This window comes from Pleurodeles waltl, chromosome 4_2, assembly GCF_031143425.1.
Source record: "Pleurodeles waltl isolate 20211129_DDA chromosome 4_2, aPleWal1.hap1.20221129, whole genome shotgun sequence".
In the NCBI taxonomy this organism is placed as follows: domain Eukaryota; kingdom Metazoa; phylum Chordata; class Amphibia; order Caudata; family Salamandridae; genus Pleurodeles; species Pleurodeles waltl.
Genome location: NC_090443.1, coordinates 566,453,048 through 566,480,969, shown reverse-complemented (window position 1 = coordinate 566,480,969; position 27,922 = coordinate 566,453,048). Strand labels below are relative to the sequence as shown.

Genomic DNA, 27,922 nt, shown 5'->3' with positions numbered 1-27,922 from the left:
TCACACTGACCCACAAAAGAGCTAAAAAAAAAAGGTTCTTCCTTAATCTAATTGCCTTCTGGACAAAATGAATTACAACTAGAATAATAATTTATAATGCAATGGGCCTCACGTTTAGTACTATTACTATATAAAATCTGCAGAAGAACATGAAATAAAGCATTTAGAGTGTGTTCAAGAGAAAACGGGGCAAATAAATTGTGTTGCATATTTACCACAAAAACAAAGCATTTGCAAGATTCTTTAAGTGCCCTTGCATCCTCACAGAATTGAAATAAAATAGGCTTTAGAATGGTTTTAGTTGAGGCGTTCATGGAATCGGGGTTATTGAAGAGTTCCCACACACCGAGATGGGTGCAAAACTTTTTAATTTGGCACAAACGGGAAATCCGACATGCATGGCCAAGCAACAAATAAACAGTTGTGAATTACCATCCTATTGAAGTTTGCCTCTCAGCTTCATCTAAATAGAAAGCCATAACAAGAGTAGGCGTATTTTAATTAAATCCTCCTAATAGGTCACCCTAGTTTCAAATGACAAATACAGGTAGAGAAGCCGTGGAGTAGAGCCAAGAACCTCCTTAAAATTGTACTTTTAGCTTTCTTTAATCTGCTTTCAACCGTATAGCCCCACAAACCTGCACCACAACAAAGACATAAGATAGACAGTTACTTCTATAGACTATGGCCGTCTCTGTAGAAGGTTTCAAGCCTAGTTTAGATGTGAATCTAAAGACAGCTTCAGTAGTCCCTTAATAGTGCTGCTGTCTGACACTACACTGATGCTCTCAACAAAAAAAGGAATCCACAGGTGTCCAGAAATATGTAAAAGCATGGACACTGCTGAGCTTACGCAATCTAAGGCATAACTCAGGTCCATAAATGCAAGCTGTAAGCAGCCTCTCTTGTCCACTGCATGTTTGCAAGCAAGTACAATTTCAAGTAGTGTTCAACAGTTCCCGGGCCATGTTAAAAGCCATGTTGAAAGCCATACTGTACTTCTGATGGAATGGAATTCACATTAGCCCAGCTTTCCAGTCTTGCTATTACAATTCTACTCACCGGTGTGACAATAGAATCTAAAAGTGAAATGGGGCAACAACATGTACGGTCGTCCCTATCACCTTTCTTAAAAATCGGAATACAAATGTACTGAGACTATGACTGCAGCACTCTGCTTCCAACAGAGACCTTTAAGTCATTAGTTAAGACTGGAGCTAAAAATGTAATATTTTTAAAAACATCCACTGGGACTCCATACAGGCCCGGTGCCTAGACATTTTGACTTCTGTTAATAGTTGAAGTGGCTTCTGAGATATCAAATGATATGCAAATGCATGTGGGCACTGGGGCACTGCCTCAACATCAATAACAGGAAAATCAGTAGAAAAAGATTAGGACTGAAAATAAGAGTAGACGCTACAAAAGTGATCCACCCACTTGTAAGACAGTATTACGGTTTCCAGGGAAATATAAAGTTCACTGTTAAACTATGCCAAGCTTACTGATCTTCCAAAAAGCACTATTATCGTTGACGGCACAGGCTGCCATTAATGGCATTAATGGCCTTATACACATCTTTCTACCCCCAGTACCTTTTTATAAACCACTCTCCAAGCCCATGCTTCTGCTTGAAATCTGGGTTACTTGTTCAAAGCAGACATGAGTTTACTATGTTCTTGAGAACACTCAAGAGTCAAGCCATCTTTTGCGCGAAGCCCTAGAGAGACGCCTAGCAGCAGTCAAGAAAGACTTTACTGATCGGCACAGCAAATCAAAAGAACACAGTATTTTGTTTGCTTTTGCACCCTTGTCGTTGAAGAAAATATGTCCAACAACAAATGTATGGGGTTCACATATGACCATTTAAACATCCACTTCAACCTCTGATGGCCTCTCAGAAATAATCCTGACACTTTGTTCCATGTGTATCCACGCTGATATTGGATGGTGATCACCTATACAATTTGGGGGAAACCAAAAATTAAACATAAATGGAGAAAGAGCCTCTGAAAATCAGATCAATTCAATAGTACGAGATGCTCCCCATCCTGCAAATGTAAGCATCAAAGGCAAAGAGGAGGGGTTAACATCCTGAACTAAAACAATATTATATTTAAACAAAAACCTATTCAGTGCATCACCATAACAATCATGATGAAAGTACGACAGATCCTCCCCCAAGCATTAAGAACTCCACAAACACTGCTACAGCATAAGTGGCAAGGTGGGCATTAAAATCTCCACCTCATAAAATTAAGAACTTTCAAGAGCATTGATGAGATCTGTTTTCTGGTGGTCATTCATGTTATAAAAAGTGATCACCAGAATGTTAAGTAATCCATGAAACTGAATGTGTAACAACTGATAATAATGGTAAGCGGAATAAAACCAAAAGACTTTCCCAAATCTCATTACAATGACTAAAATGGACAGCCCTACATTTTTTGGGGTGGTAGTGTTCTACACCTGGAGAATCTCCTTCAATTTTTATTTGAGAAATGGCACATAATAGAATCTAGAACAATCAACTGCTCTACAAAAAAGCACAGGGTGTGTGCCTTGATTTTGCTATAATCACAGTGATACAATATAACCTGTGCATTAAGTTGCTGGCAACAGAAACATGTCTAAAAAATTGCTGCAACATAGTTTCCAAGACAGAACTACTTCCTACTGCCCAAAAATATCACCTTTCTGAACATGATAGTTTTTCCATATACTCTGGCTAAAACTCACACATCTGGCCATCCAAAAAGTCAGCTTGTTTTCCAATTGGCACCAGTCCTCTCTTTGACATGTAGAGATGAGACATCTTTGGGTGCAATGGGGTAGTCTTTGGTGGTAACTGCAGGGAAGCAAGGAAGCATATGTGGCACACAATCCTTTCTTGACAATCACAATATCACTGTTAATTACCCTCATTGCACTGGTCAAAAAATTGGCAATTGGTCAAAGAATTGGCAATTGACAAAGAGGCAGTATGCTCTTTAGCACCCAAGTTTTTAGCTGATTTTCTGTTAACTACTGCAAGGTAATCTCCACATTCAATGGGGGCCTTTGGAGCAGCAACTAAGAGTGGTGACACAGCCAAGAAAATCAAGGCTCTGACGGTACAGATGAGCCAGACTTAACCTGCTGCCAATTGGGCATGTCCTGGAGGAAACACTAGGCCTTGAGTTTTATACCACTATGCCTGACCACCTTCTCCAGGTGCATTGTGGGCCTTGGAGTCCTGGCCCAGCTCTAACTGAAAGCAACTAACCGAAAGCAACTAAAAGCTCATCACATGCAGCAGCAAACACCAGTGTGCTTTATAGGGCTATTCCCCGACTCCTTTAGGTGCATTGTGGGTTTTAGAGTCCGAGCCCAGCCTCAGCACCACAGAATAACAAAAGAGTTTGCTATGTCTGTGGCAATTGCCAGCCTACAGTATTTCCCTTTTAACCAATCTGCATTAATACATCCTTGAAGGTAGACAGCTTGTGGTCTGAAGGCTACTTAAGTGAAGATAGCTACACATCAAAGAGAAGGGCACCTTTTGCTCAAAACCGGCATGCAACGGGAGACTCATCAAATACTTGACTATTATAGTTGATAGAAAGTGGACTCAAACTATAGGAGTGCCATTTTCACAGCATAAGGGATGCTTGACCGAACACCATTATATGGTCTTTTAAGCCCATGTGACAAACTTGCAGAAAGCAGGATGTAGAAGTGTAATTGGGAAATTACTATTCAACACACTACAGTATGAGAGTTTTAGTGATTTCCAATAAATCACATTAACGTTAGCCGTTCCATGGTGTACAGTTTTTACTTATAATGCAGATAAGGTTATAAAAGTCCAACCACAGAAAGATGAATTAGGGGCTGAGTAATACACTACAAAAGCACTGTTTAAAATAATCATGGGCATTAAAGGGTGAGAACTGTTACAAGCTAATATTCTAATGATCAAACATCTTTCTGCCAGGTGTGACTGATACCACAAAGGCTATATGATATGTGGACAGTATGGTATCCAAGGTTCCTTATGGATTCCCAGAAGACTGCATTTATCCAAACAGGCACGTCAATGGTAAATACTGAGTGGTTTAACAGGAAGAAGATAAAATAGTACATTTTGGGGACATGGCCAATTGCAACCTGTGTTTTGATTGAACAACATCAACGGGAAGGGTCAGACGGGAATTTTGAAAATACGAAATCTTGAAAAGTTGAATAGATGGGTGATAAGAGCAATGCCCGGGTAAGGAATGCATGCTAATCAGAATAAAAACATGTTGAGTGATATGTGTTTTGGATATGCTACAAAACAATGGATTTATAAAGCTGTATCTTAAATCTAAGTACAGACACTAAAAAAATATTATTTCAATGTCTTTCAATATATAACTTTAGAATCCAATAAGTGTATAATTCAAATGGTCAGAAAAGACATTACGTTCATTCACAGAATGTTGAATAATTTTCAGGTCAGAGATATACCAAGGTCAGATGGGGGTAAATTTGGTCAACCAACCATTTTTGTACTTTGTGAATGATTGATAGCAATGTTGAAATGCTTAAAGGGAAGGTGAGATACCTTGGCAAACCTAAAACAACCATAGATAGCTTTGATAATGAAAGTTATAGGTTTTGACAATGAGTTGGGATAGAAATTAATAGACTGAGAAGGCTGACCACATTATTTAAGTGCCTCATGAATGTTATGCTCTTGTGAAATATTTATAATAATATTTTAAAACTGTCAGAGAAGAAGAAATTGATAAACGAAAATGGTAGTTTATTGTGATAGTTAAAATCAGAAAGATGTAAGGATATTTCGGTGTTTCAAGAAAAGAAAGGAGGATAAGTTAACAACTAGAATGAGATAATTAAGTTTTTGAAGCTGTGTGGGGGAACACACGGCAACTGTATACACTGACACATACTTCACTAAGCACTTTAATAGGATTTCAAAGTTTGGAATGGTACTATCCTTCTGTAGTAGTGTCAACTTCACATCTAAAGCTACCTTTGTTATTATGCCCAGATAAAATGTTTTCTAAGCTCAATAAACAATCCACATTGGTGGGCTGATTTCAAGTGTCTGCTAATACAATATTTTGCCTGCAGTATTTTAGGTACAAAATCCTGGATTTTTCAGTTTTATTGCTGTTTAAGTCCCTACAGGTAGGAGTAATGATGCCATATTTTAATGCCATCTTAAAGAGAAGAGCTGTGGTAAATAATGTAATTTTGAATGCTAGACTGGTTTTCAGAAAAGGTAAATCAGTCATTCTTGCGGATTAGCATTGAATGCATTCGCACATGACAACATGACTAAAGTAATCTGCATCTTCTCTGTATTTGTGGCTAAAAATGCACCTAGATCGCAACTTTGATTTCTTGGCAACCACAAAACAGTGATGTGATGAAAAGCAAGCACGTTTTGTGACAGATGTGGTTCAGTAACACAGGTATGTGAACCTACATTAATCCGTCCCAAGACTGTGATGTAAGATTAAATCTTAATTATACCTTCCAATAAGGATTTTCTGCCAATCAATGAGCAACGGGGATTCTTCTATTATGACACTAGGAAAACTCATTGTGGATCACTTAAGTGACAAATAGTGACATCATCTCTCTCAGCATTTACTTCTAGCTGTGGTGATTTCCCCAATTTCCTGGTGTGAATTGATACTGAAGAAGACATCTTGAGGAGTCTTATTTTGTGCAGAAATTAAGCATTCACATTTTTGTAGAAACTATATATCACCCAATTTGCAGGTCATTTTTTTTAAATAGTTTGACAGTCCGGATGCACAACATATGTAAAGTTGAGTACTGCTCGATGCAACATTTCAGTTCTGGAGAATATATGCAATTCACATCTTGTCTGGGTCGTGTTTGATATACTTAATCATGGTAGATGGTATACAGTTGTCCCTGTCATAAAACAGTGTAATCTTGCCACTAGAAAGATTCTGTGCAATTAAGGTGAATAATATGGTATGCTTCCGTGCAGGAAGTATAAAAAACAATGTTGTCTGGAAAGCATAGATACAATTCCGATGCTAGTATTTTGTTTCCTTGTGAGCTGTGACATCTCAAAAACATTAGGTCCTCTCACTTCACTGTATATGAGACCTGTTAGAAACACCATACTCCTCTTTTGGCACTGAAATTACTAGTAACGGGTTATATTCTAGCTTTGACTTCCAAAATTAAGGCGTTAATACTTAGTAAACATGATCAGGCAAAAAACTTAAGTGCATTACCTGTTCTTTAATCAAGTAGTCAGACAGTGTGTTGAGGAGTTTATAGTAAACTTCAAACCACGGCAGGTAGCTGTAACAAAAAAAAGCTACATTATTTATCCACATAAATTACAAAACGAGCAAAGTATTTTATTCAAGTCAATCTCAACATTATACAGCACAGGCAGCTATCTAGGACCCCACCTGCTGGGGGCGTTGCTGCCACTGTCGGCAGATGCGAGTTTCCAGGACCAAGTTGCAATACCAAAAACTCTGAAGGGATTTATCAGAGCAGAGCTATCTTGTTTTCTGCCCCGAGGGGAAACGTTCATATTTTTTTCGATCATCTGGCTGGAGGTCCACAAATATGTCAAAATAACTTTACTGTGATAAGTACAAACTCTGTGCTGTCTGTTTTTCTTAGATGTTGGAAAGAACACAAACATATTTACCAGCAACCCTTTTTAATTTTGTCATGGGGGATGTTCATTTTTATTCTCTATTTCTATTAAATTGAGCAGGTTAATATTCCAATGGTTCTTAAATCCCATCTCTCAATTGGAAAAACAACAGTTATTATTACACCCAAATGTAGCCATTGTGTCGACCTTGAGAAGGTAAAAACCTGCAGTGCTATTGTACTGGACCTGGAATTTTGTACGTGCAGATTATAGGTAGATCTACGCCGCACGCACCCTAACCTGTCCTACCGACATTTTAATCTTAAAGTTCTGTGCATTATTGTCTCTAAGAGGTTTATTTAACCCTGAGAATACCTTTCACACCTACTTCTTCAAAGCATCGCCACTCATTAGCTACCTCCATTTCCAGTCATTTATTTTTATTTGGGTAAACCGCAGAGCTTGTTGGAAAATCGCAGGCTCATACCCTCAATATATTGAATTAAAAAAATGACCATGCAGCGAGCAAATGAAACTTGTCGCAAATTAAACTTGTCTTCTGTCCATCTGGGGACGTAGTTTTGCAGATCTGTGCTCGCCCTACCTTTCTTACCTGCAAATCAGGAAGCATTTTAATTTAGGCTTGGTGAGTCTGGAGTATGTGTCAGAAAGAGCTGCCTTGGCTCAGGCGTAGAGTCAAGCACCTTTTTTTGCATCTGAGATTTTTTATTCAATACATTCATGTCAAATTTATTCTGAATTAATACATAATAAGCTGTCTGCATGCAGGTGTTGCATCTCTGTCTCCTACTTGTTCTGTCTAGAGTTCATGCATTTTACTCAATGAAAATTCTGAGTTATATGTGACGTTTAGATGAGTTATATATAAAAGGTTTAGATGCCTCAAATGCATAAAGTTTTTTACGCAAGTGAGGAAAATCGTACTCCAGACCACCTCCTGGTGAGATTTCTCAACGCGGGCAGTCGCGGATGGTCGCAACCGCTCACTCTGAGAAATCTTATGTTCACATTGAGGATGCTGCTGCTCGAGTAGAAAATCTGCTCAAGCGGCAGAAAAGAAGCAGTGCCCTCTTGTGCTGCGCGGGAAGCTGCTTGCATAGATGTTTCAGCATGGGACAAACACCGGGTGTTAAAAATCAGTGCAAATGGTGCTCTCTAAAACACTCCGCCGCTTGCAGAACTCCGCGTAGTGCAACAGAGTTTTTTGGTCACTCAGTCCAGGCCTAATAAAAAGTGTGTGGCTCTATGTTGGGTCAGCGCTTCATGATATAGCCTTAGAGCTTGTCAAAAGTTCATGGGTTCAACACCAGTGTTCTTATTTACACAAGTGGGCACAAGTGACCTAACTGTCTCAGTAGGGCCATCTTCCTTCTTTGAAGAGCTGTGCTCAGTCAGCTGGTTATGAGCTTGAATCACAACAATCCGATTCGGGTTTTCATTCTCAGGTGAAGTTATCGCAGGACGGCCCATTCAAAAGTTTAAGTAAGGCAGCCGCCTCGTGGTGTGCCTTAGAGACATCACTAAATATTTTCAAAAGGATGGAACAATTGCTTAGGCGCACTTTAGCATAATATGTCGTACTTTGAGTAAAACGCTGAAAATGCTCGCATGGTTCCTTATTAAGTATAATTGTGTTGGTTCGTGGTAACACCTGACATTAAATAGCTACCATAGTATGAGACTTAAAAACACAAATAAAGGATGTGTATGTAACGAGTCCTAAAAGCATATATCAAACATTTTAGGTACCACCCTTCCATTTCTGTTAACTGACCGTAGCTTAATTTCCTTATCTGTCAAAATTAATAGTGCTTAGAAGATGGTCTCCACCGCGTTATTTAGCTCCATACATTAAACAACATTGTTGATGAAGGCTACTTCGCAAGAATCTACGTGGTAAGGAAATTCACTTTGAGTATATGTGCTTGACGTTAACTCTGAAAATAATAGGTTCAGTTCAAGTTCAATTTTATTTCCTCTCAGAAATCTCCACTTTTAGGCCACCTTCGCGTTTTACATTTTCAAATAATTATTCAGCAGCTCAGAAAGGTGTCATAAAACGAGCAATTAAACATTTTAAGTGCTTGGCTGCACATTTTTTATTAAAAGGGTATGTGAGCAAAACGTGGCCTACCTTGTAACTCACGGATGCAGTCTAGCGATTATGTTGTCCACTGTGAATCCGGCCATAATCATGGGGTAGTCAATATCACATAACTATGGAACCCTAGACAAATCGTTTTATTTCTCTTATGTACCAAAAACGTGGGCGCTCGGAAATAAGGCCGGGCATTTACACTGAGTGTGACAAGACAGACTTCGTGAAAACGTTCCCAGAGTCAAATGTCACATTAGTGCTTGCAACGCTCTAGTCTGAAGTAATATCTGAGAGCTTGAGGGTTTAAGGAGTACTGGGGCGGGTGAGGAGTGTGGATGGATCAAGGAGCCATTCCCTGCATTAGCATTTTATTTAATTTTGGATTTTATACAATGCTTGTGTATCAAAGGAATGGTGAGCATTCTGGGATTGATGTACCTTAAATGGAGGCGGAATAACCACATATTTTGCACGTGCAAAACTAGGGAGGCAGGGAGAGGGCATTAAATATGCTTCACCAATGCTGCCAATGTACCTTGAGACCACCTTCACCGTGATGCAATTTACATCATGAGGGCATGCTGAATAATACATTGTTTACATTTATATCACACGTCAGGTTCAATAGACAGCACTGTAGTGTAAGTGTGAGGCTGGCAGTGGATAAGCAATGATTGTGTATCCCACAAACAGACACTCAAAATACCCCATGTGCATTAAATGGCCACACAGCCTATGGGGTAAGCAGCATGCAGACAAACCTGTATAACTAGAAAATAAAGTTTATGAGGGCATACTTCCACAGCATTTCGAGGCTAAGACAGTATATTTGCTGTGTTATAAATGTGGGGACATCATGCAGGGCTAACAATCTCTATTTTACCATGAACACCACCACAGCCAGATTATGTAACTGGTCTGCATGGTTTTATATGTTGAGCAGAAGTTTTTTTTAATGTAGTCAGATCTCTATATAATGCCTAGCTGTTAGCAGACATGGATACACTCTCAACAGCCTCAACTCGCCACAAGGCGAGTACAAGGTTATTTCTTAAACTGGGCAGCCCTGCGAAATGGATTCTGGGCCCAAAATAGCACTACAAAGTGACATAAATAAAACGTCCACTTTTAGAACATCATACCCTCTTAGAATAGTCTACTGAGTTTGCTTATTGACAATGGGATAAAAGTAAATAATTTAATGTATTTTGATTTTTTTTGTAACAAACAAATATTTCTTGACTAAAAAGAGACAGAGAAGGAACACTTAAATAAAAGGCAGAGTGGCAATAATTAGTTCTGAGGAATTAGAAAAAAAGGTTCGAAACTTTTTAAATTTGCACATTGTGCGCTTATTAGCAGCAGTACAGATATGATCCTGGCCTCCTATTTCTGACATTTGTTTATTGCAACTTAAGAGGCACGAGCTGTGATGTACATTAAAACAGCGTATTCATTCAGAGAAGAGGAAAAGTGGTTCCCTCTTTCCGTGCACAGAAAATGGCTAATTAACCCTCCTTTAGTTAAGACCAGACATTTTGAAGCCTAGCATTCAACTGGCCGCGCAGTCAAACACCAACAAAACACCAGCCTCGTCAAGCGACTCTTTCCTTCACCTCCGATTGATGGCCCTCACAGATCTTCACAAAACAATATTAGTTAAAGTATGCGCTAGAATGCTATGAAAGTGATGGTTAGCGCAACACAAATGCCAATAACCGAACAGCTAGATATGAGCGGTTTTATCTTCTAGCTCCAGTCGTGCAGCCATTAGGACTGACGAAACAATTCTGTGGTTTAACGTCCCCACCTTTCCTGTGAGAAGAGACCTTATTTAGTATTCAGTGCTAATGCAATATTTCTGAGAAATACGAACACATAACGTGCGTATGGCTATGTTTAGAAAGATGATGCACTTCATACAGGTTTGAACCAAAAAAGTAGCAGTTAGTGCTGCCAACTTTGTAAACATTTCAAAGCCTTTTCTTTGGCATATTTTAGCTTAAAAAATGCCAATGTAGACAAGTTTATTTTTAACTTTGCTTAATGGCTGTACATCATACACCCTTTCTTGTCACTAATTAAAGTGGACCCATATGTTCACAAGACATTTCCAAGAAAACAGACTTTGTGCTTAATAGAAAAATGTAAAAAACTGTTTAGACAAAGAAAAAACGACCAGTAACAGAATTATAATTGATAGTATTCATTTTGTATTTAAATTCATGCCACATAATACACTACAACAGCCATCAGAGGCATATCCAGAAACCAGGTACATTGCTTACCTACAATAATGGGTGTTACCGTCAACAGTTGTTTCATGAGAAACAACTTTTGAAGACATGCACAAGTAGTGGGACCCCCAAAGGAAAACTCCACAGGTCCTTCATTCTCCCCAGCAAGAGCCACAGACTTGTGTCAATTAAGATACAGCAGCCAAGTTTGTGACTGGATCTCAATCTGCTGCCATTATCTTGGCCAAGAGGTGAAGTTTAAGAGGGAACAGTTCATTCCAAATTGACAAATTAATATGTGTAGCAGTGGATATTGTACACCATCATTAAGATCCTAGTAGCCATTTGTAGTAGCGAGCAGGATCCTCTTAAATCAAAATCATCCATGTTTGAGGATGATGTTAAATGCTCCAGGACTAGAAATATCAGTCTTTGCATTTGAGTCCAACCTTGAACTACTGAAGTTCTCTGTGCTGAGCATCCCACTGGAGTAACAAAGAAACAGCCACTAGGAGACTGATGCCGGTGCAGATTGTGTATGCTTCATAGCACACATCCTCGTGAAAAGTACAAGAAATTATTAACAATACGAGATTCAGTTTAGAGAGGCACATGTGGCTTTTCAGGCTTGACAAGGCTACGGTACTGAATGTTTGAAGCGGAAAGCTTTCTATCAATGAAGTGAGACATTTCACAGAGCACTCAGGCCATCGATCTGATATAACCTTCACCCACAGTGGATGATAGCAAACACTGTAGGCCACATTTTAACAATGGCAATGTACATGGAGGAGCCTGCACTGAATCAAAATAATTAACAGGACAAATTAGAGCAAAACAGATAAGAAATTTTCTCCTTATGACAACCAAATTACTAATCTGTAATGTGTGAAGATGGGACCAGAGCAAATCTACATTTGATAAAAAGGAGTCAAAAATAACAGTTGTCTTGTCTTGAAACACTTTGGGCTAATTCATAGACAAATCAGGCTAATAATGAAATAACACAACTTGTCTTTGAGGTTCCTACATGCTCTAAACCAACAGTTCATAAATATACTTAGAAATATCCCAGACAATTTACTACCAAACTTTGACTTTGAAGTACCACTTATATTACAAATAATTAAAACATCCTCACTCTGGATTCAAGGTGGCTTCCGGTAAACACTTGATACTGCTTAGGGCATATTTGCATTATTTTTCTCTAAATATTGAACTGAAATACATTCTTAATTTCAGAACGTCCTTTCCTCAAATTAAACTCTTTGTCTAGTTTGAATTGAGTTATGATGAGTCTTGATCACTCACGCTTTAGTGAAGGATTTAAACATTAAGCTCAAGCAAGCTACCAAACCTATTCCTAAGGTAGCTGTGGGACACAGTTGGTTTTTCAATGTGAATGAATATGGTGTGTGGTAGATTCTCCAGTAAAGTGCGTTAATGGTGTGATCTCTCCTCAACTATCAAGTCACTGAGTATATCAAAATCAGAGTCCTTCAATAGTGAAAAAATCTAATCATTTACTTGGAGACTTGCCCCTCACAGGAATAATAGTTTTTGGCTTCAGTATTAAGTATTATAATAATGTTCCCACCAAGAGATGTGTACTATTGTATACGCCGTGTAAATAAAGCACTAAAGCACTCCTTAAGGCTACCATGAATGCAAATCCAATTTACAAAGACTTCAACAAGGCACATCTGCTTTTTTTGTTTTAAATACACACTGCCAAAGAAGATACATGTACCAAGTCTATAATTAATTACTATAAGAAATGTTGAAATCAAATGAACATATTTTAAGAAAGAAGGACATGCAGTCTTAAAAGTCACCACAAACTAAGCTAAACTCACGTAATTAAAGAAAGGTAGTGCTGAAAAGACTGTGGATCACTATGTAAAGCCCCATGTGAATCAAAGCTAAATTAACAAACTGTTTTTTCCCCGAAAAAATCAGTGGCATTTCCTTGCCAAATGTGGGCATTGCTGATGGCATTCTGGATCTCCCGGCCTAATTATGGTCGGTCCGTAACATATCTGTAGGAATTCTAGGAGACATTCCAGCATAATGTGGGCATTCTTGACACCATTATATTTGTGCTTGGCATAACGATGGTGAAATGCCTCATCAAAGGATGGATGACCCTGGTATTTTATTATGATAATTGATTACGAAAAGCAGAGTCTGCCACATCGTGACATCAGTACATATGGTTATTTCATGAGTTATGTGGCGTCCTTTCCTCATATATTTTGATAAAGGCTTTAAATATATTATCAATACTGATGTATACAGCCTGACCATATCAAAATAGCTTACATGTACCCTGTCCAATCATGTGGTGCCTATGTACCTGATAAAGCGATGAGCATTGCAATAGCTCCAAATATTGGGTACGAGCTTGAGATATGAGAGAATTCACGAACTGAGCGAGAAATGTACAAAAGTATTAGCATAGCAGATAGCACAAAAACAGAATAAAAATGAGATTAAAATGATAAAAGATGAAAGACTAAGTTAACATCAGACGAGTCCATTACAAAATCAGTTATAACATTTTATGAGGTCTTGTATGCAGAACCTCAAAACGTGTAAACTTGACACAATAAGTCTATTTCAGACATTTACTGAAACTTGATCTTTCTTACTCTTCCTGATTGTGAACAACATAGCTTGTCCTCTGCAAATACAAGATTTTAAATTAGTGTTATTCTACACAACCTAACAAGCACTGGCAATGCCAGTAGGCCTGGCCAATTATTGAAAGTGCATTTTGTGAGACTGATGGGGTTAGGCACTCAATAAGTCATTATAACTGCACTCTCTTATTTATTGTGCACTCATGCTTTCATCCAGCCTACCAGCAAAGACCACAAGTAGAAAAAACAACCGAAAACTAGCTGCCCTCTAAACATGGAAGGCATCTGCTTACAATAACAAAACTAAACACAGCAGTGGGTGTCTGCCTTGCAGTGGTACGTAAACTATCTGTTGTTTTGAAAGTACAGGATGACCTCCAAATGTAGAAACAAGATGTTGGCTATCTTTGAATAGTAAAACAATGATATGCTATGGAAAAAAGTATTCCTATAATAGTCTCCTGGGATAGAGAAAGTGGCCTCGTGGGATGAGGCACACTGAGGATGAAATGAACAGAAAGTAAGCAACATGTTAGCACTGCCTGGAGAGCTGTAGTATACGCTTAAGAATCATTAACATAAAAAGAGGAGTAGGAAAGAAATCAAAGAGCAAGTATTACAGGAGAAAATTTAAAACTAAAGGACTGGTCAACCAGCCCTGACACTGAAGCTTACTCATTTTCAGTTGGATGTAGACATGTGATCAGAAAACGGCATCACTCACAGGGCAAGAAAGACAATGGCTGATGAGGACTGAACTATTACCCATGCTGCGCACTGTCATGGATGGAAGCACAATGTAAATGACACTTGCAGACCAATTTCATAATGGAGCTGACCCAAAGGTCCTCTATATATCTATATAAATATATGTTTAAATATATGGATGCATACTTATTTATTACATTATCTTGGCCGAAAGCTAAGAAGAGTTTCTAGCAAGAGTTATTAGAGGTTAAGTCTTCTCCCCATATGGTTTGTCAGAGGTCATAACCAATATCAATATTGTTCCTCACCAAGGTAATCTGAGACATTTTATTTAACCTCTCTAAACATTTTAATACAGAGAAACAGCAATCCACCCTTAAATGTCTATTGTTTTTAACATATGCTTCTCACAATCAATACATCAGCCCCATTGCATTTTATTCTCATGTTTACTTCTCATAATAAAAAAAGCAATAGCAATGGCATCCTACATAACATTTCCCTGCACACCAATCAAGCCTATCACAGTTATCATTGGTTTAGCACCCTACCCAACTCAGGCCCATATTACTTAGAGTAAACTTTCAAAAAGGTAAATATCAGGCAAACAATCATAAAGTTACTTAGTACAGAGAATTACAGTTGGCAAGCAAAACACTATTACTCCTTTAACATCCTAAGGAAGATTCTGTCACTGCAAATCTTCTAGACCCACAGTTTGTCAAATGAGTTAACCAACACCAAAACCCTTATCTACCAAGTTAATCTGTGATATTCTATACAACAACAAACCTCTATGCTATCATTTAGAGTAATAACAATCCATCCTTAACACCAAAACCCTTATCTACCAAGTTAATCTGTGATATTCCATACAACAACAAACCTCTATGCTATCATTTAGAGTAATAACAATCCATCCTTAAAAGACTAACAACTTTCACATACGGTTTTCACGATCAATATGATTCAGGGGTGTGGAATTCCTATAGCCTGATGCCCAAGACATATTGTTTGGGGTCAAGGACAACAAGTTTTCAGGTTTATTTTGTGCTTTGGACAAGTAGGCCCAACCGCATGCAGCACAAATCCTTTGGCTGCCAATATACAGTACCACATTACAGGGCAAGGACAGGAATTATCTGCAGTTGAGGTAATATTTGTGTCCCTATGTTAATGCTGTTCAAACTTGTATTTATGGTTCATTAATGCAAAGCCTTTATTATTAGGGTGCGTGTTCTAAATACATGTTGTAAGCTCAGGCTGCACTACTGACAGTGGTTCCAGTAAAAAAAAAAAAAAGTGTACATGCATTTGCAATGTATAAAAATATGAGGATACGTATCATGCTCCCAGAATGCTCTTTGATTAAATGTAAATATTTGCAGAGTTTTCAAAGAAAGATTGATTTTTTGCTTTCAAAGTAAAATGTTCACAAAAAATGCAACTAGGAAAAAAAGTTCTGCTCAACTACTGAGAAATTTTAGGTACCATTTTTTTCCAAAAATATGTATAATTGGAAGTCAGTGTTACCAGTTTCAGTAAGCTTTTGGGAAACATGAATATAAACAAGCATTGGCAAAGCCAACAGGTCTGATACTGGTGGTCAGTCTTTTAGTTTTGTCAATGTGTGTCTTGTTTTGACATGGCTCTTGTAAAACGTTATTTTTGTGGGACCTGTTGGGCCCTCACCATTGTAACACATCGTAGCAAAAAGCTAAAATATTTGTGGTCACAACTGCACACATTGCCACAGTAGTTTCTGGAACCGAAGAAAACTACTTTGTGTGCCGATATGCTCCTCGTGAAAGAGTAGATTGTGATCACTATAATGTAATGTAACATGGATTTGTACAGTGCGGACCCTGTCATCCGTGAGAGTATCCAGGCACTGAGTAGGAGCGGGTTCTGCAAGTAGGATCAGTCACAGTGAAGCTAGCCGATAGAAGGATAGAGAGAGAAATAGAATTTTAATAAAAACAAAAGGTCTATGTTAACGCCAGGCCTAATTAGTGGCCCCAATTCTTAAAGAAAGTCACAAAAGTGCAGCCATGGTATATGTCTTTGCATTAGTGTATTTTATGAATTCACAAGTATTCACAGAAGTAGAACAGCAAATCATACTCAGAGAAAATATTTGTTTACTGTATTTTAACACAAGCAAATATGCAGGTGTAGATTTGCTCATGTGAAAATGTGTGAGTGTTTACAAGTTCACTTGCCCTTTAGCCACCTTTAACTACTTTATTTAAACCCTGGAAGAAGTTTTACTTCTGACCCTTGCCAGGAATAAATTTCCAACCCTTCTCAGTATGGGAAATGATCAGGGAAGACCTGGTGAAAACCTGTAAAACATTCAAGTTAGTATGTTTGCGCAGAGTAGAATGGGTATTCCAATCCTTGTACTGTTACTTACTGCTACCTCCAGCCTCAGTATGTAGATCTGTGGAAAGGTGGCCAAATAGGGAAATTGCTAGTATTCAGGTCTTGCTATAGTACTAGCCCTGGCATAATCAGAGAGGCTATTATCAGAGCTCACATAATGAGTTTTAAAGCCATAACTCGTTGTTTCACTATGGCACCAAAGGGACAAGTAGATTATTTACAGGACATGTAGATTTATGAAGCAACCAGTCCAGTGGAAAAGTAGATATTATATTAAATTCCACACCCCTATAATATGCTTGTCCTAAAGCCTTTATTTTTATATTTTCATAATAAATCATCAGGCTTATAGCCTTTATCACTGACCTGTCACCATAACCAATTTAAGCTACTATAATGTGGAAGCTTTCCAGAAGGCAACCGTCTGGCATTCCGTCATGAAAGTACAAATGTATACAAATTACAGTTGACAAAGCAAAATACTATCTCGCCTAAAAGGTTTTTTCAGATGATTCACCAACGCCAAAACCCTTGCCTACTCCAGTAATCTGTGACATTCCATGTAATAATATACCTGCCTACATGCTTTAGCACAGTGTAAGAACAATTTATGTTGAAATCCTATTGTGTTTAACACATATTTCTCACAATAAGTAGGTCAGACCAACTGGCGTCGCCATAACTTTTCATAATAAACAGCTCAAACCTATGAAATCTGCTATGACTTTTCCTGATGAATTGATGAAATCATTATCATTTACTATTAGCTTTACTCCTTACTCAATGGCAGCCTATTCAAGTGCACATAAAACTGGCAAACATCTCACATAGATATACAAAATTAAAACTAAGTAGAAAAATGCATCTTTCAAATCAATACACAAACCCTCTCAACGGGTACTAACAAGAATAACTTCAGTGAAAACCCCCAGTGTTTGCAGGAATCCTTGCCTACAATGGTAAACTGTGAAAGTACTTGTAACAAAATCTATAGCCTGAAACAAATTGTGATAAACAACTGTTAAAAGCTTACTGACTTTAACAAAAGCGTTTTACAATTAATAGACTAGAACAACTGCCTTTGTCATAACATTTCATAACAAACAGACCATAACAATGGCATCAGACAATACGTTTCACAGTGCACCAATCAGGCTTTCAGCCTTTTCCACAAGGCAATGATCTGGCACACAGTTCATCAAATTAAAAAGTTATACGAAATGAAAGTCCCATCAGAAAATTATTTTCATTAGCGGGCCTAACATGGAATGTCATATATCAAACCTTCTAAATCCACAGTATCCCACACGGTGTAATCAACACCAAAATTGTTGTCTACTACAGTAATCTGTAAGATTCCATGTAACAAAACACATATCTGTGGGCTTTAATATAGAGTAATAATCCACACATAAATGCCTATTGACATTACCATATGCTGATGTACAATAAGTACATCAGGCCTAATGCCTGTACCTTAACCTTACAGTATAAACAGATCAGGCTATAACTATGATCATTGGCTTGCCTACATAACCAACTCAGCTCTGCCGTACCGATAAGAAGCTGTGCCACATGCCAAAAAATACAATACAAGCATGACCATTTAGTGGAAGCATACAAATTCGGCCCAATCAAATCCTGCAATCAGGGAAAACAACTTATGGGTTGAGCCTATATCCTTATCTTAGTAGTACCCCGAAAGCTCATTTTTTGATCACGTAAAGTCAAACATCAATTGCACTGTCATGCCAGACCTATACATAGATTATTGTAGCCCTGGTCATCTCATTCTGCTCTTAAAGACAAACTTGCACTCTAAAGTTTAAAGTTAATGATGGAGGGGAATGGTCTTGGGAATGCAAATCATTCCTCCTCCCATCAATAATGTAAACTGTCTAGTTATCTATGACACAATGTCATGTGTGTACCCCAGAAAGTTCAATCTTAGACAACTGGATAAATAAACATAATAAGCACAGTTGTTTGCAGGGGAAGCACTTTCTCCCTAAAGAAGCAAGCAGCTTCTGCCCAACATGTGAACAGAGCCAACGCCCCTCTCTGTAGTACTCATGAAAGCTCTTTCTTTAGGTTATGTTACTGATGTAGACATCCGTGTTGCAAGCCAGGCCTAAAAATGGGAAAGTGCAAGAAGTGCCTGATGACTTATAGGCTCAATTATAGGACGATTTTTCTGAGCAGATCACATACACACCACTGATTCTTCACATAGAACAATGGGTTATTGTTCTGGTATGTTTTATTATTGGAGGACTGAAAATACAGTTGACATGAGGCGATAACACGGAGCAATTTGTTTTGTTTTTTGTATCCTGAGAATTGCTCCAAAGAGCAGTGAAATAGTTCACTTACCCTATAAAATGAACCTTACAAAAACGTAATTTTCCTCTAAGGTACTGTTCTCACTGGTCTTAAATCTGTCAAATGAGTAGCATAACCTCTAACCTTTGGTCTGTGAGCTATTATATTGCCCATAAGCTATAGAATTGCTTCTTGTGTATTGAAGCTTCCCTACCACATTGACATCCCCTCAAACTTTAAATTACCCCATCAGCCTTGAGATTACCAGATTTGGCATTATCCCAGCAGCATTGGCATTACCCCAGTAGCCTTGACATTGCCCTAGCATCTTCAAAATTGTCCAGATTTGTACTGGAACATCCATACCTGCATTTAAATTGTCTTTGCAGCCCAGAAATCCCCACATATATGTCCTAAAACTGTGTTAAAAGCTTAGAAACTACGCCTTCTGCAGTAAAATTAAATAATAAATGGTTGTGCTATCGTATTTAGAGGATAGCCAAATATTTTTTATTTCCATGTTTCTTCAGGATTACTTTTTTTTTCTTTACTGAGTTCAGAGATGTTACAGGTACAGAGCGTTTCACCTTACAAGACTTTTCAATGCATGGCCAGGAGAGGCAGCAGTAAGTCACCAAAAGTTGCAAGTGTAGTTTTAAGGATTTCCAAATGTGCTAGGAGGTTGGGTGTGGTCTGGTCTTCAATCTCTGTGAAAATGTTTGATCACAGAGAATTAACTAGATTTGCTTTGTTTCCAATATGATTATGTAATTTGTTTTTTTCATGTCCTGTACTATGAGATAAAGAGCTTTGCTGTACTGAATAATTTTCAAACCAGTGTTGTTAATGTGCAATTGAACTGTACACAGAGAACAAAAGCACTTAAACACCACAATATTCAAAAGTAGAAAACTATACCAGGAGTGGTCAGATTGTAAAGCACATTTCAGTTATGTATATAAACAATGCCAGTTCTAGTTCTGAAAAATGACCGATGTCCCTCCAGACAGCATGGACAAGAAGGACCTATGCTACAATGATTTACGTTCCTTGTACTAAAAATATTTGCTTTGCAAAACATGCAGGATGATCTATTGGTTTAGAATTGCCTGCTTCTTAGACCTAATCAAAGCCCAAAACACCAATAGTTCCGTTGGATAGTGACCTGCCATGGTATAAGGCAGAATGCCACAGTCTTGATGTGAGTCGCAACCAATGCTTAATATATAATTTGCAGGGACCCAAAATTTTGTGAGGTGGGCATTACTGAAGTTTGGGGTGCCAAATACTAGAACTGTGCAGCCTTGGTTACACCTCACGCCTCTCTGATCCACCACCAGCCACTCCCTCCCTCGTTATCTCACTCTTCCAGGCTCTATGTCTTTCCTGCTTTCTCCTTCTTTCCTACTGTTGTGTTTTTCTCCTGCTTGATCTGGGTCAAGGTCTGACAAGGAAAAATAAGTACAGGTACCCTACAATTAGTGTTGGAGGGTCCCACCTGAAACCACCAGCTCCAATTAAGCACTGGTTGCAACAGAACGTCCACAATGCCCAACAGACCAGTTCATATCAGTAAACTCCTAGCATATCTTGGCTCAGAAGTAGAAAATGGACCAGACCATCAGGGAAGGTCCTAGTGAAATGTGTGAGGCGTTTTTTCTAACAGCACAACTAAATAAGAATTACAGTTAAAGAAATAAAGTACTTAAATTGTCCCTTTAAGTGGAAGTCTTGGGTGAAAGGAGGTAAGGGAGCTATATCAGTCTGAATCTCAAGGCCTGCATTTCACCTGGAGGATGGCTTAAAGGAAGTGGAGGATTTACTTTCAGACTAGGAAGAATGTTAAACTTGAAACAGTTCTGGAGTTTTGAGCTAAAAGACTATGCCCGTCAAATGGTTATTGATTCTGGGCAGGGTGACTAGAAGTCACAGTGAATGAGAAGCCTAGGCTAACTGAAGCACCAGTTTGAAAAGAGTACCAGTCAAGTTTGAAATCTGATGTACTGCTGTCGAACGCAGGTGGAGTCAAGGCTTGAAAAAGTCAAACTTCTGCCTGAAGGTGTCAAACTACGAAGCACCCAAGAGTCAAGGTGCCAGTAGATGCAACATATTAGCACACAATGTGATGACAATCTAAGGCCTCCATTATGAGTGACCTGTAATTCCAAAGGGGATGGTGATTGTCCATGACTAAATGAGAAATTACACAAGTAATCAGATCCAGAATTACTAATTTCTTGGAATTCTTTATTTCTTAGTGGGCCCTCAGCTCATTTCTTAGTGTGCTCTCAGAGTACACTGTGTAATGAGCTAGGTTTTTCCTACCCCTGTCATTACTGGTATCAGTAACTACTTGGTGGGGAAATGCAGCCCCATTTCCCAGGCCTCTTTTAAGTGCCTAAGTGAGGTTGAACTTGGCTGCACCTGGCTTAAGGAGTTGGAGAACCAAGCACTTATGAGGCAAGAATTTCCAACTAGACACTGATACCACAGCTCAAAATAAGTTGCATGATTGGGACATGAACAGTGTGTACAGTCCAGGCAAAATGCGCTGCACCTAAGCTACCGCTTTGAGCTCCTGCCTTATTGGGAAAAATGCTGCCCTGCAGGAGGTGATGGAAACCACCAAGATGACTGAAAGGATGTTGGGTTCTTGGGGGAGGGACTAGCCCCTCCCAGAAGGCTTAATGCTAAAATGGCCGCAGCTAACTGCTGATGTGACGAGAGCCCTTCACTCGGAGTTGGCAGTCTCATCTAGCACTGACTAGTTCCAGGCCCTGCTGCACTGCTGTATAGGACGGGGACTGTGGTGGCGAGGGGAGTGCCTTCGGGTGAGGCCCCGATGAGCTGAGAGACCGACCATCGCCGTGGAAGGGGCGAAAAAGGCATACAACTTTGTGGGCATCTGCCCCATGCAAGACTCCTATAAGGCTGCCAGGAGGCCTATGGTGGAGGGCTCACCCAATTTGGATCACGAGTGGCCCTCGCCGGCAGAGGTGAGAGGAGGTTATGGAGACTATTAAGGGGCCCATTTATAGGATCTGCTGGAGAGGCCTACTCTCCTTGTTGACTGTGCGACTACTATAATTTGCATGAGGCCAACGGCGTAGATGGGTGAGAAGCCCTGACTTGCTCCCATTTCCCTCTTTTCTACTGGAACCTGGGAACATGGGCCTTCACCGGGGTTTGAGCTGCTGGAGAGTGTCTCCCGGTACCTTCCAGTGAGTCTCAGACCAGTGAGGAGCTCAGGCATTAGTAGAGGAACTCAGGAACTAGTATTTCAGAGTTGGGGGTCCACTTACCAAATATGTCACAAGCCAAAGGGATAACCTAAAGGTCCATCAACATCAGAGACATGCTCCATAGCCAGCAAAGAGACAGAGGTGCAAAGGGGAAGGGCTCTGACCACCCAGCCATAGACTCCCAACAAGAAGATGCACCCGTCAACCACGAAATCTGACATCCTTGCAATGGTGCTGGAATTTCACTGGGAATTCTCGTCTTGGAAACATGTTGATAAGGTGATAGCAGATATTGACTCTTGCACACAACACGTTGAGGTTTGACTGGAACAATAAGAAACAAATTAACACTGTTTTTAGCACAAATAGCCACCACAATCCAGGAACAAGTGTCACAAACTGTGTCAAGCGTGACCCAAACAAAGAGAGCTGATGGACAAGGGGGATGATTTAGAAAATTGCTCACATCAAAATAATTTTCATACATGAGGGGTCATGGCTGAGATCTCCAGCAGGTACTTGGATGGATGGATTTCTTAAGGACTTGTTCAAACCCTTATTACAAAACATGGTCCTAGACCGTCTCCAGCTGGATCCCACATACAAGGACATCTTGACATTTTAGCAGTAACTGAAGTCCTCACTGAGTGCATTTCTACAAGCATTAAGAAGCTATAATGGCAGCGGCACACCAACAGGAGCCCATGGTGTTCAGGGGCAAACTCCTATAGCTCTTTCAGGATCTTTCCTAGTAAATACTGCTGCAAAGGCATGAGTTTAGAGACGTTACGACCTACCTTAAGAAAGAGGGTATACCATATCACTGGGCACACCCTTTCCGATTAAGTTTCACATATAAATGGACTTCATAAAGAGGAAGAGAGATTTAAGTGGCAAAGCTAATTTGGGGTCTTTTTTAAGGAGTCAGATCAGTACTCTCTACCTGACTCACAACCTGCAGCCATTCACCGGGAACATGGCCTACTTCCACAACTAACAGATCTAGTTTTGAAAAGAGGAGGATGTGACGCCAGAAGGAAAGACAGGATCATTTGCCATCACTGTCAGAGGACAGCAACTTAAACATGGTGTCCTGCCCCATGATTAGGTCGTCTGGAGGCTCCAGCACTGCACTTGTTTGTTTGGAACCCTGAATCTTACATGTGGAAATAGTACAGCGGTGGGTGGTCGGCTTGGGTTTGGCAGATGGCTGGCAACCTTCTCCCTTTGAGAGGCAGAGAGACAACAAGCCATTCCAGCGGGGGCTCGATGTCCTCTGCCGAAGCTTGCCCTCACAGCAATTGTCCTGGCTGTACAGTGGTGACCATGTAAATTTCATTTTCTTTATTGGTTTTTATTGTTTGTGATTCCAATGTAAATGTTAGGCTTGACCTATCTGATGAGTGAGGGTCAGCTATGTTTAAACTAAACCTCTGTCTGTTATTGTTATTTGTTTTGTTTCTGTGCAGGGCTCCATAATAATTCTCACACTAACAGCAACACAACATGAGCAGGGGGTTCTGGGCTCTCACTCAATCACCATCCCCATCAGGCAAAGCATCACCTCCGCACTGCACTATACTATAAAGAGGAGAGTGGTTGCATTACCACACATGCCCTTCACATGCAGAGTCTGACAGTGCTTAAATTAAATACCCAGGGCCTAAATTTCCCAATTAAAAAGAGATCTCTATTTCAGTGGCTGAAGACATAGATTTAATGATGTTATAAGAAACTCTTCTCCTACAAAAAATACACAACAATGTAGATAATCCTGGTTCCTATCTCAATTCCACACCACATACAAGACAAGATTAGAGGGGTGGCTATAGTATTTCGTAGAGACCTGAACTGACAGAGGCAAAACACCTGCATAAAGAAGGTAGATATATGGGGCTACAACTGTGTCAAGGGTCCCTGTGAATTACGCTTTTTGCCCTGTATACTCTCAATGTGGACAAAGAATAATTCTACACTCGTGTAGTACCCATCGGAGCACACTTCACTCCTTATCGGAGGCAACTTTAATGCACATTCGAGCCTGGCAATAGATAGGACTCCAGCATAGTCTACTTGTCCCATTCCTCCCCTCATTCCTACTACAGGGAGTTTCAGATTTTGATCTGGTGGCTGTATGGTGTTATCAATAGCCAAGCGAACTAGACAACACATTTTTTCCCATGTCCATAGAACACATTCCTGGATATAGTACTTCCCGTTATCACGTCACATAATACCAGCCTATCTTTTGACCAATATTAAGCATAAGATTTTATCAGATCAAGCGACAGTCAAACTGGAGCTTAAAGTGCTTTTTCCACAACCACTTTTCTCTAGACAGTGACAGGTCAGCTACGTGGCATGCCAAGGACAGGTGATGTGGGAAAAAATGAACACATTACTTTCATGAGAACACTACTCCTGAAGTCAGCAGTGATACAATGTGCGTCGCTGTTAAAGCGGTAATACAGCAAGATTTGAAGAGCTGGGAACGTAGAAATACAGGATCTAGCTACAGAAATAAAACAACTTGAAGCCTAACACAAAATAGACAAGACAGCCTTACGGTTTTCACAGAATTTTATAGTTCCCTTTTTATTGAGCCAGGTCTTAGCTCAAGCACTGAGCATAACTATCTGGAAAGCTTAAGATTTCAGCTAATGAGACAGGATTGTCTTGAGCTGAAGGAAGACATTTCAGAGGAAGAGATCCTAAATGTAATAAAATGCTTCCTGGCCACAAGACGCCAGGACCTGATGGTTTTTCAGCATCCTTTTACAAAACATACTCGAAGTTACTAGCAGCGCTGTTGGCCAAGGTCTTTAATTGTATACTCACCACAAACAGAGTCACTTATACCATGTTAGAGTCACAACTGGCGCTGGTTGTAAAACCGGACAAAGACTCCATTACTGTGCTCCTCGTAGTGACAAATTGCCTTACTAAATACCGATGAGTAGGTTTTTAAAGCCTGACATGCGAGAGATAACACCAGGCTTTCTGCCCCCGGAATAGAAGTGGGGACAGACAGGGACAATCATGGTTCTTCTTTCACTCAATGAGGAGAAGGCCTTCGAAAGTTAACTGGTCTTTCAATGCAAGGCTCCTTCAGAGAACACTGTTACAACCCAAAATTACCACATGGCTCATGGCTAATTATAAGTTCCCCAAGTCCAAGGTAAAAGTAAACAGGGCTTTATCCTTGACATTACCGTCGACTAGAGACATGTAACAGAGATGTCCACTGTTGCCATCAATGATTGCCCTCACAATGGAACCACTCGCACAGAAAATACAAAATAACAAAGCAATACAAGGCATAAATGTGGGCAACCAGGTATTCAACCTAGCCCTATAGACGATATCCGCTGCCTATTAACGAATCCCTCAACCTGTCACCTAGCCTTTAAGAAAGAACTAGAGTCGTTATCCGCTATATCAGGATTTTAGGTGAATTTAACTAAATCTGAGGGAATAAGTGTGGTGGGTAACCATCAAGATGCCTGCATAGCATTGGCCCAGAGCAACTTTTCATCGTCTCCAAGCGCCTTCAAATACCTTGGGGTTTATCTGCCACAGATTGGCACATTTATGTAGAGACAATACTCCCCACGATCCAACAAACATTGTTTAAGAATCTCTATAAGTGGGGGAAGCTAGAGAAATCTAATGGCTCGAACATATCACAACAGTATAAAAATTAATTGTTTGCCCCGCCTCCTCTATACTTTACAATGCCTGCCACTTAGGATACACAACTTCATAATAACTTTGATACAAACAAATGCTTGCTTTTGTTTGGAAGAACCATTAGCCAGAAATACCACAGATTATGCTCTTGAAGCCAAACACTCACACAGGCCCTACACTAGACAAAAGTCATGCTGGCATCTGTGGTGGTGGAAGCTGGTTCAGAAGATTTTCTCAGATATCCCTCGCTGATGTTTGCTTTGGCATCCACCGAGGGCGAGAGGGCAGAATTTTTCCCCTCTCTCCTCCGCAACAATCCTTTTGGAATATTGGTGTTGTGGTGTGAGGAAGACCAGTTCAACGTCCTTGCCCTGCACGATGACCCCTATCAGGTATAACCCAGATTTTTCACCGGGCCAACAGGATACTGGCTTTAAAACATAGGAGACGAAGTACCCACACACACACAATAGAGGAGAGGTTTGTGGAGAGGACGCTGGTCCATGAGGAGTAACTGACGGAAAACTGGAACCTAGATCAGTGTGATCACAACCGAATAATGCAGCTAATGCAATGGGCAAGCTCCAAGGAGGAATATTTAATGGTGGATGGGGAAAAAAACACAGAGAACATTATTATACAAAAAGGCATCACCTGGCTCCGACGTCCCCTATTAGATCTATACATGAATCCCAAACATGCATACATCACGCAATGGGAGGAAACCTGGCAAAGGAGATTGGGGAGGAGACTTGGGTCAAAATCTGGCATAGGGCAGCAAAGGCCTCCATTAGTGTGAATCATAAGGAGAATGCATATAAACTGCTGATGATGTGGTATCTGTCTCTCACTCTGCTTCACACCATTACCTCGGAGCTCTGCTGGAAGGGATGTGGAGAGAAGGGCACCTTCCTTCATAAGTGGTGGCCTTACACCGACATACAAACATATACATACAAACATACTTGGGGGAAATTATAATACATAGTCTTCACATTATGGGTACCCAGCTGCCCCTTGATCTTCTTGTCATACTTTTAGGTGACCCAGGCTACAACTCTGTATTTTCGCTAACTACCCCGATGAGCAAACTAATTTCTCAGGTCCTTCTGGCTTCCAAAATGTTCCTAGTACATGTACGGAAACAACAAATACCACCACCCATACATCTCTGGTGAAGCAAGATTTGGTATAATTATGTAATGGAAAAACTTTTGGTCATTATTCATGACATAAAGGTAAAATTTAACAAAGTATGGAAAGAGTTTCAAACACACATGTCAGAGACCGAGAGGTGGGTCTACAGGCCACTTTCCACCTTAATTGATCTCTACTGCCAGTTTCTATATTAGCATACCAGGGACACAGGGACTCGGGAACCACCACATAACACCGACCCACAATCAGCCACAGAATCAGAGTTAGATTACTGAGTGAGGGACACAAAGAACTGCTGCCTTGGAGGAGTGGGGGGGGAATAGTGAGGAGACAATGATTCCACTGCATACTTCTACAATACAAGCGATATCAAACTTGCTGCTGTGAGATGTGTTATACCAGTGCAGGAAATAAAACCCATAAATAAAGCATTTAAAAAATAAGTTTCATGACTGGCATTAAGAATACTGAAGGATGATGTTGTAGGTTCAATGATTCGAAAAGGATAGAGTTAGTTTTGTCAGTTCCTTAAGGCCAGTTCTACTGAAACCAGTGTTGTTGGCGCAGGCTGCAAGTGGCCAGGAATCGCTCCAGAACGCATCAGCAATAGCATAAAGGCTTCTTGAAGCAGAGGAGTAGCAGAAATAAAATACAATACCCCCAACTTTGGACCACATACACTACATATGATCCCAACCCTTTCCAGGAAGGTACGTGGAACAGGCTCTCAAAACAGAGAGAACATCCTTCATTCCTTGCTCCATTCTTTC

At 39.9% G+C, this 27,922-nt stretch overlaps 1 protein-coding gene across 2 annotated transcripts in view; it reads right to left on the bottom strand.

Annotated features, from left to right (window-relative positions):
* The window catches only part of DENND1B (DENN domain containing 1B), a 1,047,500-nt gene that overhangs the window by 543,478 nt on the left and 476,100 nt on the right, over window positions 1-27,922 (bottom strand). For both annotated transcript variants that reach the window (XM_069232125.1, XM_069232124.1), the window contains exon 6: window positions 6,270-6,339. In XM_069232125.1, coding sequence (XP_069088226.1) covers window positions 6,270-6,339 — 70 coding nt within the window. The remainder of the gene's footprint in view (window positions 1-6,269; window positions 6,340-27,922) is intronic.